Genomic DNA, 19041 nt, shown 5'->3' with positions numbered 1-19041 from the left:
CATGAGGAATTTGAAATGTGAATTAACTGGGCCAGGGTTTCAGTTTTATGACTCTGAGGCAAGGAGCCTAATAATGTTTGCCGAAAATGTGTTCAAATTAAGAGCTTGCAAAAATATCGTAACGAAACTATCAAACTACTTATACTGTCATGTATTTATGAAACTAATTGTATATGACTAATTTATAATTTATGTATTTTATGTGACTACCATATAAATTCATAAATCTAAATCTAAACAGTGGTTTTAAGAGTTCGATAAGACTTCTGGGATAGCTTCACATAAAGTTGTGATTACTTTATAGTTGTGTCAACTATGAACAAATATCAATTAAAGACAAAGGAAATAATTCTTTGTAGTCTTAGGAAAGTTATAGTTTTCCTAAACACTTAAATTAAACCCATAGGTTTTGTAATGTACGTTGCCATATTTACTTTGACACTTGCCTTAAGGAACTCCAAATTTTTCTTTACATGTTTAGTATCTTCAATGTTCACAGTCTCAATATATGTCACAGATCTGCTCTGCTCTGATATCCATTCTGAGAATGACTTAAGTTTATGCAGAAATTCTTCATAGGAAACTTCTAGTTTGGACTAGAAAATAAAATTGTGCATTCATTTCTTTGTGTCCCCCAAATTTCAAAGTCATACAAATAGTGATTCTGTGTCAAGAGCCTAACATTCTAAAAATAAATTATCTTATAACTAAATTTTCAAATAAAGTTTACTGAAACTTTGCCATTTCTATGCCTACCATTTCAGAGTCAATTGCAAGCATGATCTGTTTTATTCTTTCTGAAGACACGTTGCTCAGGGAAGAAAAGGCAGTCTGCAAACTCTGATGGCTTATACTCAATTCTTCAAGATATATTCTCGGAAAGTCACTGGGAAGAGACTTTGAGAATTCTTCTGCTGATTTCATACTCTTTCTTAAAATCACAGCAATTGGAGATAGTCTCAATTCAAATGTCTATAAGGAAGTATGTCCCAGATATAGTTACCACTTAAAGAAAAATATAAACATGAAACAGAAGTACTCCACCTTTTCAAACCTCACATTAACTGACAGCATCCATAAACAGGCAGCTACTACAGTTTAGAGTAGGAATATCCCCCAAGGGTCCATGATTGTGTCCCCAGCTTGGTGCCACAGGGAAGTAGTAGAAACTTTAAGAGCTAGGATCTTAGTGGGAGGTTCTGGGTCACTGGGAACATTGCTCAAAGTGGACATTGCTCAAAGTGCAAGCCCAGTCTCTCCTGTGATTCCCCACCATGAGGTAAGTGGTTTGGATCTGCCACACACTTGTCACTGTGATGTGCTGCCTCACCACATAAGGCACCAGGGCCAATCAATGGTCAGGAACTGAAACTTCTAAAACTGTGAGCTCCAGTAAGGCTTTGATTTTCTGAGGTGTCTGTCAGTCATGGAAAGCTGAGTAACATAGCACCAGACAATTCTTACCTCTAAATGTTTAAGTTGATTCTTCAAAGCTTCTAGATTGTTATCCACAGACTCTTGGTTTTCTAAAGGAGGTGTCATATCTTGAAGCAAAGCTAAATACTCATGCATTTTTTCAGTGTGCTGTAAACACTGCTGCAATTCATTGGAAAACTAAAAACAAATTTGAACATTTTAACTCAACAGCCTTTATGCAGATTTTGAAAACAAATAAAATATAAGGAATTATTCCTGAATGTTTCATGTAGGTATGTGACTGTCGGTCGATCCTGATACACCAACTCCACTGGATGAAAAAATTCTTAGCATGTTAGTAAAGCATGCTCCTGGGTATGTCATAGAGATGTGGGCATGATACCATATGGCCCCTCACCTCTTCGGCAGTGTTACCTACTCTGCTCTTAGGCTGCCATGAACTGAGCAACTGTGCTCCTTCTGCCATGAGGTTTCTGCCTTGGAGCCTGTTAACCATGTACTGAATTTCCTGGAGCTGTGAGCTAAAACCTTTTCTCCTTTATGTTGTGGATGTCAGGTATTGTGTCTCAATTATGGGAAAGTTAACTAATATAAAATACTTCCACATAAAATATATGAATTGACTTACTTTTTCCATTGAGCTATCTCCAGAAGTCATTTCTTTTAATCCAGCAATACATCCCAAATGGTTTGGGAAATCACTGCATAGGTCTTCAAGCCTCTCATCTCTTGGTAAGTCTGATCCACACACAACAGAGCTTTCTAGTCGCATTTCCTGTATAGTTTGTAAGTTAGGGGAACAGTAGTTTCCTTCCTTGCTTTTAACATCACCAAAAATGTGTGGCTTTTCTTCCACTATCTCAAAAGTGGTACATGCTTTCTGACTCAAGTCTCTCATTTGTTCTTTTTCTGAATCTCCATCAGCAAGCCGCTTACAGAAAGCATTTTCAAGTTGCACTGGAAGTACTTTAGATGAAGTATCTCTTTGCTCTAGATCATACTCCATCTGAGTTAATTCTCTCATCAACTCAAACACACCTGTAATTTTGGGGCTGTGTTGATTTTGCTTCAGTGTATCAAGGAGAAGCTCAGAGTTTACATTTGCAATATAAAAAGAATCATCTCTACCCTCTGCCTTCAGTTCTGATGAGTTATTTATGGGGGATACTCCAGAGTAGTCACTGATTTTCAAGTTGTTGGGCACATTAGATGTTTCATTTACCAAATGTAATGAGCTTATCTTTTTAATTAAAATTGGAATCAAAGCTTCAGAGTCTGCACAGGCTGAAGGGTCACCCACCTCTTGAGGATTCATATTACTTTTCAATTTGCTTTTTAAGATGTCCTTTACATTCTCCACAAATACCTGAGATAATTCAGCAATCTGTCTCATCTTTTCTTGGTGTTCTGGAGACAAAGTTTGTTCTCTTGGTGGCTGTTTCTCAATTCCTTCTTTCTTACTGTTAATGTTTAAGAATGAGTAGTCAGTATTTAAAGTATTACTGGAATTATCATTCCTTATTTCACTTATACAGACCTCTGACTGCATATTATCAGCATTTTCCCCGAGGTCTTCCACATTTTTAAGGGTCAAGACTGGAAGTATGACTTCATTGTTTTCTGATGTGAACTGAGGAATTTCTGTTTCTCCTTGTGAGACATTTTCTTTAGTAATAAGATCACTGTGGTGGAGCTTTTTATTTTGAGGCTGGTCTTCTTGTGTAGGAGTCAAATTGTCTTTTGTAATATTAACTCCTAGTTGTAAATCTTCTCTCATGGACAAGTCAGCTATCGAAACATGGCCAGGGGTATTTTCACTTGGTTTCAGCACATCTTTTGCTTTTATGTTTTTAGCACCATATTTTAGGAAAGTAAGCAGATCAAGCTCTTTCTCAGGCGCATCAGTGAATGAATCTTTCTCAGTAGTGTTACTTCCTTCAGATAATCCAACACCTGAAGTAATGTCGTCACAGATCACCTTGGAAACTGGTGTGACAAATATTTCTTCAAGATCCTCGAATTGAACAGGGCTTTTACTAACCACTGTTTGTACATTTTTTGGTTTCTCCTTAAGAGTTCCAGTTGCCTTCTCAAGGCTTCCTTTCTGATCAAGGTCTTCATTGTTTGTGATTTTTGGAAATGGATACTGACTTTTAACTAAATTGAGGCTCTCTCTTGTACTTTTATTAAGTGGAAGTTTGAGGTACTTATTTTCCTCTTCTTCTGGCCCCCCTGTAAGTACTTCTTTACCTAAGTGTGTTTTGTGGGCTGACATAGCACCTTCCATTAGTATACTGATTTTGTCATCTTTCCCTTTTACTGGATCTCTCCCATTTCCTTGGTGATCTCTGCCAGTTATAGAAGCTGTGAATGACAACTGGTTTTCCTTAGGTTTCCCAATTAACTCAGGCTGAGAACAAATGATTTTATCAAAAGATGGGTTGATTTTGGCCGTCACATTCTCAAGACAGACAGATCCTGGCCCTTGAGTCACCTTGATCTTTGTGTTCATTAAATCACCCTCTAATTCTGAAACTGAACTGACACTGCTATGTAAAATACCTTCAGGACGAAAGATTTTTCCTGATTCAGTGTCTTTAGTGACAGGCAGCAATGTATCTATAAGTACTACCTCATGACTCAACAGATTTTCTTCCCTTTTTCCAACATCCCCAGTTGTGTGTTCCTGAAGGTTGTTTCTTTCAGTAACTAAAATGCTCTTCCTAGTTGATTCCAACTGCAAAACACTTATACTTTGCTGTGTTACTAAAGAACTAGAATCGCACATTTTATCCAGGAGAAGCATTTTAGTACTTTGATTTTCACCACTATTTTGCTTTACAGCCATGGAACACAACTGGTTATCTTCAGCTTTATCTTGGCACACAGATTTTCCATTCTCATCTCCCACTTCTCCTTCTTCATCATCACCATCATCACCATCATAGTCATCATCATCTTGATCATTACTGTCAGACGTACAATCCCCATAACTTTGTTCACTTTGCATAGAATCAAAATGGTCAGTATCAGATTGGCCAATTACATACTCTTTTCTTCTCCAACTGCCAGCGTCATCAAATTCTAATGAGTCACCACAGCTCCCTTTACTTCCTACAATTTCACAATCAGTCAATGAGTCAGACTCACCACCTTCGAGGTAATTTGTATGTTCCCTTTCTGATAATGTTTCCATCGACCATTCATTCACCTTGTCTGAGCTAACTGAACTTAAATATTTTCTGTCACTAGAATCTAACTCAGCTTTCTCAATACCTGTGAGAAAATCTTGAAGACATTGTGCTTTGTCCCTCACATTTACATTGCCAGCTAGTCCTCCCTGGGGAACCACAGAGCTTTCATTCTCTTTTGAAATATCATAGAAAACATCAACAGGAAGAACCATTCCATCATTTTCCTCTTGCAGTGTGTCATAGTCCTCAGGCTGAAGACAATCCCGGATATCACCTTCAAGAAGCAGAGAATCATGGTCATCATCTTCAAACAAGGGGGTATCATAAAAATCATCATCACTATCTGTGTCTGTTCCTGCATCACTCTGCTGATCATCCAGCAGTGATGTTTCATAGTCACCAGCACTGATGGTTTCTTCAAGCACAGGAGTACCACAGATATGACATGCACTGGCATCATCGGTACTGCACCCTTGGGTCATGGCACCAAAGAACTCTTCCATTTCAGATACATTTTGCTTGCCTATAGGTTTCTGCTGAGAAGCAGTACGCATTTGTTCATTCTCACCAAAAGTATCTGACATATATTTATCACTGGGATATTGTACTTGAAGATTACGACAAGCAATATTTAAAGACTTCTGTTCACCATGTTCTCCCTGTAAAGTGATGTTAATAGCTGCAATTCCAAGAAACTGGTCTTGAAAACTTTCTCCCATTCTTTGATCTGATAACATGTTTTCGTTGCTTAATGATAAGGAGGCTTCATACTGACTTCCATCACTCTCTGGGGTGTGCACATCATTAAAACTTTTCTGATTATGCCTTAATTTATCATGACTTAATAAGGTACTTAGCCTGGGAGAGTAGTCAAAGATAGATGAATCCTGGTTTATGTTATCCTCATTCTTTGTTTCACTGATATCACAAAGTCCATCAGTTTTTGATTTCATAACAGGGCTTGTTATCAAATCATTTGCAAAGTTTTGACTTTGATTTTCACAGTTATCAAGTATGTTTCCAGAGTCATGTCTAAGCATGCTAGATTCTGTAGGTTCAGTCTGTTTTACATATGACATAGGATTGGGAATGCACATGCTAAATGAAGTGTTAACTTCCTGATCAGCTGCTATGTTTGCCATGTTTTCTGACTGACAAAATTTACTACTGATACCATTATTTCCCATTTCATCAAACTTTTCATCTATGACACCCTTTTGATTTTTAGGAGTCTCTGTATGTCCTGGTTCTCTACAACGACATTTATCAGACCTAGTTGTTGAAGCTGTACATTCATTCTTTTCTTTACTTGAAGCAAGATTAAGAAATAAATCAGGGCAACCTAAGACATCAAGACTGTCGTTTATGGGTGTGTCCTCACCAAATTCGGCACTGCAGCCTTCCAGGAGCATACCAACAGCCTCCTCCAAGTCTCCATCGTACAGCAAAAGCCTCTGTCCTGTGCTTGCATCCATATAGCTATTAACCATCAAATAAGATAAGAATAATTTCTCAGTCTGTTCCGAGCTCTGAATTGCCATTGACTCTTCTCCATCAAAAACATCTTCTTCTTGCCTGTAATCATGAACTGTAGATGGCTGGAATTTACAAAAAGAGAGCCATCTTCTGGCATTTTTACAAGTTTCTAAATCTCCTAAATCTGGCATTTTATCTGGCAGTACTATATTTTTTAAAATCGATGCTGTATTGTTATCTATAATTCCTAGCTGCTTAGCAACATCCAAACCAATGACTTTAGAACTTTCTGGAATATAGAGAGCCGCTATTTTCTGCCTGCCATTCAGAATTTTGTAGGCCAATTCATTTGTAATCAACTCTTGCTGCAAGGAAGATGATGTGGGGAATATTTCACCAGTGTGAGGCCAAATAAGACCAACATAGCCTTGCTGAGCCTCCAGGACCAAAAGAGCACTGATAGAAGTGATTAAGTTGCACTGGACTGCTTCATCCACTGTTAAGCGTTTAGCTGGGCTGGAGCAGATGATCCCACCCGTCTGAACCTGATAGGTGAGAATACTGTGGGCAGTATTTCCATCAATCACTCCCTTTGCCATGGCTTCTTCAACAGTCAGCTTTTGACCAGAGGTACACTCGATCAGACCACCAGACAGAAGCTGTGCACCTAATAACCGAAACATGGTCTCACGGTCTATGAGACCTTCATGAGCCGCTCTTAGAATGCTTATGCTTCTTCCACATTTTAATGTTATTCTACCCCCTTCTTGTGGTCTCACAGGTAGAAGCCACATTCTGGTACTTTCTTGTAAAATACTTCTTTGTACCATATCTATTAAAGACACCTTCTCAGAGGTGAAGGGGTCAATAAGATTTCTGCATGTATTTTGCCTTTCTAGGACTTTAGAAAATAATGCTGAGGAAACCAAGTTCTGCTGGAAAGCCTTCTGTAGAGTCAAGTGTTCTCCGGTGGCTGGGATAACCAGAAATCCAGTAGAAAACAGGATCTCAAGAACTTTAATGGCCATGGGCTCTGATATCATCCCTTGAGCCAAAGCATCTAGTACAGGAATTTTGGTAGATGATGAAGCAGAAATAATCTCCTTAACTTTATTTAGTTCTTTGAGTTGGCACAGAATTTGTTCATCAATAAGGCCATGACTTTTGGCATCTTTGAGGTTAAAACACTTTCTTAATTCTGGTGAAATTAGACCAGAAATAAGCAGCTGTGTCTCAAGCAACCTGATTCCTGTGTCATAGTCAATGAGGCCTCTTAAAACTGCCTGAAAGACTGAAAGGACTTCTCCAGTTGTCTGATCAATGGTGCCTGCAATCACTTTATTCAGCTGAAAGGAAAATGCAAAAATCTTAGGTCAATCTGTTACACAAAGGTAGGCAGAATTCTATGCAACTTAGTTTTTGTTTCTTATTTTTTAAGAATACACTTCATCATAAAAATCCTCTACTTACCAAGGTGTAGCAATGCTGTGAATGTTAGGCAGCTCAAATGCACAAGTGATCTATGTCAGTGATCTATTCAACAGCACAGGATGTGATAAAAGCTTTGAAAACAACATGCATCTGTGAACTGAAAACTTAATATTGTGTACATTATCAAGGTTAGTGAGGACACAGCAGAGTAGATGATGATAGTGAGAGAACAGAACACATACCTAGAAGGCAAATCATGCTTTCTGTATTTGGGTGAGATTAAGGTCTAGTGATATGAAAAAGAGTATCAAATCCCATGCTACTGATGTTTACAGCATACTGACTACTTCAAAGACACTTAAAAATTAAGGAACCAGAAAAACTGTACATACCCCCAAAATGTGACAATTATGCAGAAAGTATTCTCGGGGAAAATGGAATTACATATAAGTGAACTTTTAAAATATTGAATATTGTGTTTGGCATGTTGATATGCACTGCCAAGTTAAAATAAACTTTAAGAGATGTCTATTTTAAGAAGATACTAGAGCATCCTCACTATAATATATGGACTCATATTATTTGAATAACTCATGGGTATCTCTGAAAACCAAACTCCATAGCACATCAACGCCACCACCAGAGATGACCCAAAGTCTCTTTTATAACATTTTATACTAAAAAACCTACTGTAGTAGAAAATGGCTTTTAAATAGGAGAGTTAGAAAAATGAATGATTCTTTTTTTACCATGCAAGGCAGAGATTAAGATGTCATAGAAACTAGTGATCAGCAAGTGTAAGACTGCATTTAATAAATGACACTAAAATCTCCAAACATGTAAATAAACTTCATCCATATTTTATCTATGTAAAAAATTCAAGGTAATATATTATTGACATATATCTCCAGTCATGCAATAAAAACTAAGTTTCTTGAAACAGCTTCATGTTTAATAAATAATATTACCTTCTCCTCTACAATTATATCTCCTGAGGTTTGTGATACTTCCAGTTGTTTCAGAGATTCACTAAATAATAAATTATATCCTTCTTTAAGAGTTTTCACTTGTTCTTCCAATTCCTTTCTTTCTTCTCCTGTCATTCTAAAATAACCATGAAGTATGAAAAAGAATAAATGCTAGTTTTCAAGTATAAAAAAGACATATTAGTTTCTATGACATCCTGATACGGTCTTAAAATTAAAATACAGTCCTAGGTATAGTACATATTGCTCAGGTCTTGGAAGAACTGATTAGGAAAACTAAGGATGGCCCTAGAAACATCTAGGAGTCTTTTCCTTGAGAAAGGGAATGAAGGAAAGGGTATGGACATGTATCTGTATCTCTCCAGCATACAAATTTCCAGAATAAAAAAACTGCTATTATATGATGTGGGAAAGATCCCACTGTTAGTTCCATCATGGAAAAAGGACAGTAAGGTAGCATTTCTCAAGCCAACGGTCATTTAAATGGAAGAATAAATGAAGAGAAATTTACAAGGAAATTAACTAGATTCCCCTAAACTATAATGCAAACCCATCTGGAATAATCTTAAAGTTCAAAATGGGTTTAAGATAAGGTGGTCCTTCTCTGAGTCACTGGTTAAAATACATGAAGTTTCTTGTTGTGAAAAGCAGGACCAAAACACAGTATGAAAACTATAGCAAAGAAATGAAGCACATCTTTACACATTTTCCACAAGGCAGGCTCAAAGAGCACTACTTAAAAGTTTGAGAGCGGGCTTAGATTTCACTCCTGCCACTCACTGGCTACTAATTCTTCACTCCTCTGAGCCTGTTTTCTTATCAGTAATGTATGTGGATAAAAAATACATCTTAGAATTGTGCTAAAGATGACAATAAATAAAACATTAAGTTTATATACTTTACATTAATTGTAATTAGAGTTCTATTTTAAAAATCTCAATTAAAATTTACCACCATCTGCTTTGTTGACAGTTTTTAAGAACATGTCCCCAACTCTGTTGAAAGACCTAAAGAAAATCAACATACTTGTCTCCATGTTTAGCCAGAAAGAGCTGCATAGTTTGAAGTGCTTCAGATAACTGTTCCTTCTTAGTTGATAATTCTTCACTGGGAATCTGCAAGATAAAGAAGGCACTTCAACTCTTCCCCTAAAAAGACAGTAATAATTCTTTTAAAAACCTAATCAAGTGATAGGTCTATTTTCTTGATGACTCAAATTAATAACCTATTACTGACAGGTTATTGGCCTGGATAAAAAGAGTGCTTTATTTCTAATGCATTATTAAGAAAGGAGGTTCTATCTGTCTTTAATGCCATCATTGTCATGAGCAACTAGTTCATATACGTGTTCTTGCCTTTGTCCCAGCCCAACCATGAATAAATGTGGCCTTAATTCCAAGGGAGCCAGAAGTTCAGCAATGGCCCAACATCATCCTTATATATGACAGTACTCAAAACGATCTCTGAATTTAGCATATTATCTCCAAAGAGTATCTTTATTTCGCTAAGCACCTAAATACAATTTTCCTTTTAAAAATGTGTGGTGAAAGTATTATTGTACAGTCTGCAGATAAAAACTAAACAATGCTAGGCTGGAGGTTTAGCTCAGTGGCATCACGCATGCCTCGCAAGCTCAAGGTCTTCAGTTCGATCCCCAGTAGTCCGTCGTCCCCCGGCCCCCGCAAAAAAGAAAAATTAAACAATGCTAAGACTCTCACCTGTAAAAGCCACTTTTGAGTCAGAGCAATAAAACTGATCTGTTAGGGAAAAGCAGGAGGCTGTAATAACACTTTCTCCTAATTCCTTAGCATATGATTTCAGAATCCTTATTTCAGGGAAGTGAGAGGAAATAATCTACCCTATGCATACTATTTAGAGCCGACTTAAAGTCTAGTTTTCATGATTACAAGTAATCATGAGGCCATAGAGAATTTTGGATGATACAATTATGTACATGAAATTTATTGTCTAAATTTTCTTTAACAGAGATACCATCAAGGATTCTTTGGAGAGCTATAATTATGCTCATGATCTGCATTAAACAGTAACTGCAGGACCAGGGATTTAGCTCAGCAGCACCATCCTACCTTGCAAGCACAAGGTCCTGAGTTTAATCCCCGGTATACAAAAAAAAAAAAAAGTAACTGTCTACTTTTGTGTGTCTCAAGTCCAAATCTGATTTAGTAATACTTTGGAGGATTTGAAACTGCAGAATGTGAAGCTACCAAGGATTTATAATCCACATTTCTGAAGAAAAACTTATTCTCCCAAGAAATCTTTGCTAAGGATCATGTGCCTATTTTAGTTATCTTCCTATGTGAGAGAAAAAGGAAGATGTTTTAAATTAAGTTATCTTCATTAAATTACTTTGAAGGTTTTGAATTCAAAATACCAAATGTAGATGTTTTCAAATTTCTCCTTTCTTCCACACTACAGGACATTAGGTAAGACTGAGAATACAGCTTTATCTTAATTAACATTTCAAGTATATAATCAGTCTATAAACTTCTCCAAATGAGAACTCGAGATAAGGTACATCACAGACAAAAATCAGACAAGACAGTAATGTCTTCTGTTTAATCACGTCAACACGGTGAGGTTTAACTGATGGCAAGTGACACTGAGGCAGAGCTAGAAGAGGGCCTAAATCTTCACATTAAATGACAATGCCTGAAATTTCCAAATATCAGGTAGGGGCAGGAGGACAGTGTTAGAAAAGTATTCCTGGGATGGGGGGCTTAAATCTTGGTGGAAAATTTTTTTTCTTTAAAAACAGCAGCAATTTCTACCATCAGTAGCAGCACCATTAGAATTATATCTTAACTACCAATGTCCTGAGAGCTTCCAGTACTACAGTCCAAAGACATCATGGAACAGTAACATTACACACAGCTATTGCCATCCAATTAATGACGAGTAGTTGGGAGCCAAAAACAGTCTTTAGGACTGAAGAAGCCCCATGGGTAAGGGAGAGAATCTAAAATTTCTACTAATTGACTGTAGACACTTCCTTATTAAACAAAAATGATCCAGAAAAGCACATCTGAAGTTATTATTCCAAGATGTTAATATCCTAACTTGTATTTGCATTGTTCTTAGTTTTTATATTTCCATCTGTAAGAATGAGACTGTGTATCTTCACAAGATGGAGGGCACAGACTACTCTGGAGAGAGAAAAGGATGACTGTGACTCAGCTGTTCTCATCAGTCACCTGCCCTTGAGGGAAAGCAGTACAACCTATTAGCTTACTAATCGCAAAGCTCATATACATAGTTCAGGCTTTGGAATCAGGGATACTTTCTTCTGCCACATACTAACTGTGTTTCTTTGGGCAAGTTACCTAACCTTTCTGGTTTTTGTAATAACTGTCTATAAAAATTATGGTAAAGAATTTAACGTGTTAGGTGAACTCCACAACTCAGTATTATTATTAACCAGGAGCTCTGTGAATACCTTTTGCTTAGAGAAGGGAGATTTTCCAGCCTTCTCTCCATCTCTTAGTGTCTTGCTGATACTTGATAACCATTTCTGCAATTCTTTGGCTTTGTCAACATGGTCTTTCTTTTCTTCTTCCAGTGATTTCTGACAGGTGTGAGTTGGTTAAAAAAAAAAAGACACATTCCAATAAATCACTAAGCTATTAAACTGATCTCTCCACTAAAAATAAAAATATAAAAATGTCTTCTCATCACACATGGGTTACTGAGATATTTTATTCATTCACTTAACCATGTTTATGTCACAAAGCAGATGTACTTCCAAAATATTTACTGTAGCAAAGAAAGCTGTGATAAACATTCTTTCATCCCCAGTCTAACTTCCCAGCAGCTCCATGAATATGACAAAGGAACTCGGCTTTATTCATGAGGCCCTAGATGATTCTAGATGGCTGCCTTTGCATTAGCATTACAATCTGGATTGTCTGGACAGAGAAGTATCAGGCAATGGAAACTGATCATGTCTACTCACAGAAAAATAAAAAGAACAAGGAAAAATCTTCCCCTCCTCCAATACCCAATACATTCATAATGTTAGCTTTTAATTCAGAGAGATTACAGTAAACATTTTAATATGTAAAGAAAGTTACTACATACAGAAAACAAAACTTTTTATTTTTCTGAAGCAGTGCCAATCTGAGCCTCAGGGATAAGGGAATGGATTCCCATCTTTTCCTTCGACTCCATGGTGCTCTGTAGGGTGCTGTTTCACCAAGCACAGCACATCATTTAATAAGGGGAATGAAATCCCCAGGTTGGATCCATACAGGGAAAGGTAGGTCTGAAGAAATGATGCTGTGAAACGCTGAGGTTCATCAAGCTTATTCCACATTGCAGGTAAAACAGGATTATTTTATTTTATTTGAGTCAGGGTCTCATCATGTAGTTCAGGCTGGTCTTGAACTCATTATGTAACCTAAGCTGGCCTCAAACTTATGGCTATCCTCCTGCCTCAGCCTCTGGAGTGCCAGGATCACAGACGTGTACCACCACACCCAGCAAATATGTTTACTTTAGTGTGGGTAAGATTCAAAACAACTATCCTGAAAGCTAAATGGAACCATTTTAAGGGCATCAAATTTTTTGTTATTTTCAATTAAAAATTATTATGTCTTGAGCAGTAAACTATTTTGAAGCTTCAAGAAACAAACAGTGATTTGAGTCAGTTGCCCAATTCCTAGACTACGCGTTTAGCCAATTCCATCTACTCTAGACAGATGGCACGCGGCAGCCAGCACGGCCCCCTTTACAGTTACTTAAACAAGTCTATTAGGAAGAATAGTAAAGACTAGAAATTCCTGTCATCAAAGGTTCAGACACTTCTATCAGTTTAAGTCCTGTGTAGAAATCAAAATCAGCTTTTTCTAAGGCTTCCTTATAAGTCAGCTTTCTTTTGGTCTGGGGACATAATATGTTTCTGATGTATGACTTGTGATCCTTGAGTCTGGTAGCGACAAGCACATCTATGATACCTACTTGGAGAGCCTCTTCTACTGACAACCGAGCATGAGCCTGAGGTTCTATCAAGCCCCCTGTCAAGTACTGAAACTCTAGGCATCGGATTCCCATTTCCCTACTTATGATATTGGCATTTACAGCTTCCACCACTGACATCACTTTGTTAGTGACAGGATGACCAATCCCTGTGATCACCAACTCACACTGTCGCAGCTGCTGGGCGAAGCCCTCATCAACAAGGCCTCTATGCAGAGCTTCAGCCACCCTGTACTTCTTGCCAGTCAGGGGATCGATTACCCCCCCTGTACTGACTTGGGCCTCCAGACACCTGAGGGCAGTAATCCGGTCCACCAAATTTCTTCTGGAAGCCTTTAGTAAGGAGATCCTCTCCCCACTTGAAGTCAGCCAGTAGCCTGCAATAGGACTATGCAGATCTTTCTTGGGAACTAACTGGCTCAGCAAAGAATCAGCAAGCTCTGTAAGTGTGATGAGGCCTTCCTGATACTTTTGGACCAAAACTTTGTCAACTGTCCCCTGCTCTATGGCTTCATTAATATTAAACTGTAATCCTGTCTTGATATCTGTCAGCATATGAGAAGGTTGCCCATAGGATTCAAAAAACGTTGCTTCCTTCCATTGATACTGCTGTTCTGAAAGCTCAAGATAAATGCTTTTGTCAATTAGATTTCTCTGGAAAGCCTCATATGCACTCAGTTCTGCTCCTGTTTTAATATCAACCACAGAAATTTTATGAGTTTTTGCTACACTGAGATTGGAAATGTCCCTTTCCCCAAATGGCAACAGAAAGCACTGGCAATCTACATCGAACACACACATTTGCAACAATTCTGAGTAATACAGAGCTTGCTTGTTATTGGGATTAGGAAAAACTCTAGTATTGCTGGATGGTTCATGCAAAAACTGCAAGATGGCATTATTTAACAAGCCCAGCTGTAGAGCAATTTCTGGAGGAACACGGATGCCTCTCACAGGGTCAATGACGCCCCCACTGGCAATCTGAGCCTCTAAGATATGTTTACCTTTTTGTCTGTCAAGCATTCTATTTTCCATAGCTTGGAATACTGACAATGCCTTAGACGAACAGGCATATCCCAGGGCCGCCTTCTCTGCTTCAAGAAGCCTAATTCTGAACTCAGGCTCAATTACCCCTTTAAGAACTGCATCTTCAACAGAATATGTCTGACCTGAAATGGGATCAATTATAAAACCTGTTGCAGCTTGAGCTTCTAAAAAGGCTAAAGCTGTCATTTTGTCTATTATGATTTTCTTGGCTGCTGACACAAATGAAATCTTTTCTTTTGTAGACTCTAGATAAAGCCCTGCAATTGAGGTGGCTTTTGTCAAAAACTTGCTAAGACTTTTCTGAACTTCCTCAACAGTCTTCAGACCAAGTCGCAGCTGCTCCATAATTCTCATGTCCAGAAGCTTAGCTTCGACCAACTGCTGGGCAGACACAGTGTGCCTGAGCCCTTGGAACTTAAACTCATCATCCCTAACTGAATACACATGATTGCCATCAATGTGCTGGGAAGTCTCTGCTTCTGAGTCTTTCTTAAAGAAATCTCTCCCGAGTCCACCAGACGCTCTGCACCCTTCTGGCATCCGTTCTTCAGCACTAGGAACTGGGTTCTTTTCTTGTTTTAATGATGTGACTTCTGTATGCATATCATACTGCTTATTCTTAACTATCTGCAACAGGAATTTTTAAGATGTTAAGAGTCATCTAAAGAATTTGTGTCACTTGACCCATTCTCAATCCAAACACAATTCCTCAAATTATTAAGATACATCAAGAAAATTTTCAGATGGTGTTTCAGCAGTAAGTAATATTATTTTGAGAGCTTCAAATTTACTTTAGGTGATAATACAATTAAAATGGTATGACTGAGATGAAACTGGGTCACAGAATATGTTAAAAGTTAAAGTTAACTGCTTGGTTCTTCTAGTTTTTTTAGAATCACAGTTTTCAAAATGTATTTCCACAGATATAACAAGATACGCATTAGATCTGTGTTTCATCTCAAGAGATTCACACATAAAAGGATATTTTATAATATTCAAGTCACTAAAAAGTTATAGTATTATAATTCTCTCTGAAGTACAGAAAGCCAAACATATTTTAAAAAGTTAAAAATTTCATATACGAGATCAAAATAATTAAAGAAGAAACTCAACAGTAGTGAGCTGGTAAGGGCTCAGAACAGCATATACCTCCAAGGGGGTCAAAAGCTTCACCAATTCCATCTCATGTTTGTCATCTTGGTACCTAACAGGTGGTCTCGAGTTGTGCAGGGCTTGATCTCTTATTTTCTCTATTTCTGATAGTCTTGTAACAGGGTTTGTCTCATCAAAAGTTATCTGTAACTCAGTGCTTGTTTGAGAAAAATACTCAGAGTAACACTGCTGGCTTTTCTCTCTCTCAAGTGGAGCCCCTGGTGGCCAGAACTGGACTTCTTTTGGTATTTGTTCAACAACCTGATGCTGCCATTTCTCTTCCACCTGCTGTGGCTCTTCAGGCCATCTGAGCAGAGGAGACCTGGCCCTTAGGTGTCCTGTGCTCCTACAGAGGAGCTCTCCAGAGTGCTGATGCTCCCTCACAGTCACCTCAAAGTCTGGTGTGTAGGTGCAGTCTTTGCCAATATTCTTTTTCTGGATTTCACACTGAAGCAAAACTAACTGGTGTTCATGCTCCTTTATCTGTTGGTCCATTTTCTTCTTCAACTTTTCAACTTCACATTTCTGGGCTATCAGCTCATCTTCCAGTTTCCGACACTTCTGGTAATGATTTGCTTCCACATGCTTCCCTTGTTGCATTTGCTCACGGTATTGTTGGAGCTGACTTTCAAGTTCTTTAATATTTGTTTCACAAAGCTTGGCATTTTCTTGAGCCCTGCAGTTTTCTTGCTGAAGAGATGCAAAGTCAAATTTAATGCCTGATATATCCTTTTCAGTGATGACCTTGGACTCCATTAATTTTTCCATCTTTTTCCGAAACTCCTCTGCAGAATGTTTGAATTTATCAGACTCCTCCTGAAACAGAGCCATCTTTCTGTGGGTCATCTGCTCTTCAATGGTCTTTAAGTGCAGTTCATCTTGTACCTTTTTTAACCTGTTATTTAACTCCTGAACTTGAGCTTGCTGCAGCTGAACTTTCTGCTCCCCACGTCGCTTTTCCTCTTTGGAAGCATTCAGCTCAGCATTCAGATTTCTAACCTCTTTTTCAGTGTTCTGGATGATAATGTTCTGCTGGTCACACTTTTGTTTAAATTCACTTACTAAATTCTGACTTTTAACCAGATCTTCTTCTAGGCTTTTAATTTTTCTGTGGAAATCCTGTTCTGCTTTTGTCTGTTTATGTAAGTGTTCATTTGTATTGCGTAACTGATCCTTAAAACCATCTGCCTGGGTTTTCAGCACTTCACATCTCTGCTGGATGGCTTGTTTCTCTAAGACTACATTTTTTGATTCTTCTTGAATTCTCTGCATCATTAATTTGGTTTCATTATTCTGCCTAGTAAGCTCATTAACTTTTTGTTTCAGCATTTCTGCACACTCATTACTTTTCTCCAATTCTTTATTAAGCTTCTGGATTTTATCATTATTTTCTTTCTCAGCTTTAATATTTTGAAGCAACTGCTCATGGCTTTTCTCAAACTGTTCTTTCAGGTGATCTGATTTTCTCTGGGAGAGTTGCCTTCTTTCTTTACAGAATTCCTTCTCATCCTGAAAAGAATGAATTTGGGAATTTAAATACTGAATATCTCTCTCAGCTATAGCATGTGACCTAGTGATTCTGTCTACTTCTTTTTGTAGTTTCCCTTTCTCATGATGGAGAGATTCTAATTCTAACTGATAACTCTCCTTTATTTTCTTGAGATCATTTGCTTCTTGCATGACTTCTTCTGCTTTATCTGTGGTTTGGTTCAACTGCCTACTAAGTTCTCTGAGTTGCTGAGAATATCCCTCCTCTACTTGATCCTTCCTTTCCAACTCCAACTTAAGATACTTTAGCGCATTATCTGTTTTATCCAATTTATCTTTTAGCAAACGAGCCTTTTCCTCAGATGAAGTCTTCTCAAGCTGGAGGGCATTAAGCTCATACTTCAAGTCTCTCATGTCCCTCTCTGCCCTTCTATTGGCAATGGTCAGTTCATCCACTTGCTGTCTGAGTTCTTCTGCTTTCTGTTTGTCATATTCTTTCTGAAAACCTTCTATTCCCATCCGAGACATGGGCTGTGTGATTGCACAAGCTGGTAATGTATTTTCTCTATATGAATACTGAATTTCATTTATTTTTCTTCTTGCTTCCAATTCAATCTTTTGCTTTTCCTTCAACTGTTTCTCTGCCACCTGTTTTTGAAATGTAAGATCTCTTTCCATCTGCTTTACAAGCTTCAAGAGTTCTTCCTCACTGTCTTTCTTTCTTCTTAATTCTTCCATTAACTTATTTTTTTGTTGCTCCAAATCATTCAAATTTGAATCTTTCCTTTTAAGATGATCTTCCAGTGTTCTTCTTGTAAAGGTGTTTTGCTCTAACTGACTCTGAAAATTTAGGAGGTTTGTTTCCACAGCTACTCTTTTGGCCTCGGCCTCCAAGGTGAGCTGCCTCACCCGCTCCAGCTCGAGTTCCATGGCTTCCTTCTCTCTCACTATGGTCTCCAGTTCCCTGCGGTACTGCTGGGCTTCACTCTCAGCCCTTATCTTCTGCAGAGCAATGTCTTCTACATTTCTCTGCTGTTTTCTCAGTTCAATTTCTGCAGCCTCCTTGACCTTTGGAAGTTCTTCCTCTACTCGAGACTTTTGCTTTTTTAGTTCAGCTACCATTTTTTCCAATTCTTTTATCTTTCCAGTAAGTTTGCTATTCTCAATCACTGTTGCCTTCTGACGCTGAAGCAGATCCGAATATGCCCCATATTCAGAAGTCTCCTTACACCTTTTCATCTACAAGAGATGTTTTTAAAGTGTCAAACCCTTTCTGTTCAAATTAATTTTACAACATCTGAAGCAATATCCTTCTGAGTACTCACAAAGCCAAATGAACCCAATGCGGAGCAAGCACCATCACCACCACCAGCACTGCATTCCTTGGAGAGCAAGCTTCGGCAAGTCAGCAGCAAGAGGAGACAGAAAATCCTCCAGGGTGGGTTTTCTGAAGATTCTTTTTTTGACTCTCAGAAATAATTTCATTTAAAAAATTATCTAACTCATGTTTTATAACAAGAAAGGGCCTTACAAAACATGTAGTATGATCCCAATCTTTTACAGAAGAAGTTGAAAGGTTAAATCATTTTCAAACTCACATAACGGGTAAGTGACAAAAAGGATGCTAACACTTTCACAACAGAGTTCTTTCTGCTCTTAGGGAAAAGTCTCCTCCTATCCAATGAGAAAAACATACAGCTTTCAGGAACCAAATAAAATAAAAGAATTTAGTTTTTAGTAGCTAGCCCAAAGGACACCTAAAAAGATGCTTACATTCCCATGTTTTATGGTTAAAAAGATCAAAATAGAGAACTTCAGAACACAGAGCCAAACTCAGA

General features: G+C 37.9%; 1 protein-coding gene across 36 annotated transcripts in view; it reads right to left on the bottom strand.

The window, feature by feature from the left end:
- The window catches only part of Dst (dystonin), a 456427-nt gene that overhangs the window by 130307 nt on the left and 307079 nt on the right, over positions 1-19041 (bottom strand). For 17 of the 36 annotated variants that reach the window (XM_087204914.1, XM_087204909.1, XM_087204913.1 and 14 more), the window contains 7 exons: positions 11979-12107; positions 9551-9639; positions 8507-8642; positions 2066-7453; positions 1465-1614; positions 757-972; positions 447-596 (listed from right to left, as the gene is read on the bottom strand). In XM_087204914.1, coding sequence (XP_087061040.1) covers positions 447-596; positions 757-972; positions 1465-1614; positions 2066-7453; positions 8507-8642; positions 9551-9639; positions 11979-12107 — 6258 coding nt within the window. Of the gene's footprint in view, positions 1-446; positions 597-756; positions 973-1464; positions 1615-2065; positions 7454-8506; positions 8643-9550; positions 9640-11978; positions 12108-12220; positions 15191-15712; positions 18443-19041 lie in introns of those variants that run through there. The other 19 variants (XM_087204898.1, XM_087204899.1, XM_087204902.1 and 16 more) reach the window with 3 other exon arrangements.

This window comes from Heterocephalus glaber, unplaced genomic scaffold (assembly GCF_053883595.1).
Source record: "Heterocephalus glaber isolate CG9 unplaced genomic scaffold, H.glaber_assembly_v1.0 deba00000594, whole genome shotgun sequence".
Lineage (NCBI taxonomy): Eukaryota > Metazoa > Chordata > Mammalia > Rodentia > Bathyergidae > Heterocephalus > Heterocephalus glaber.
Note: the sequence above shows the minus strand (reverse complement) of the source record. Positions and strands in the feature narration are given on the sequence as shown.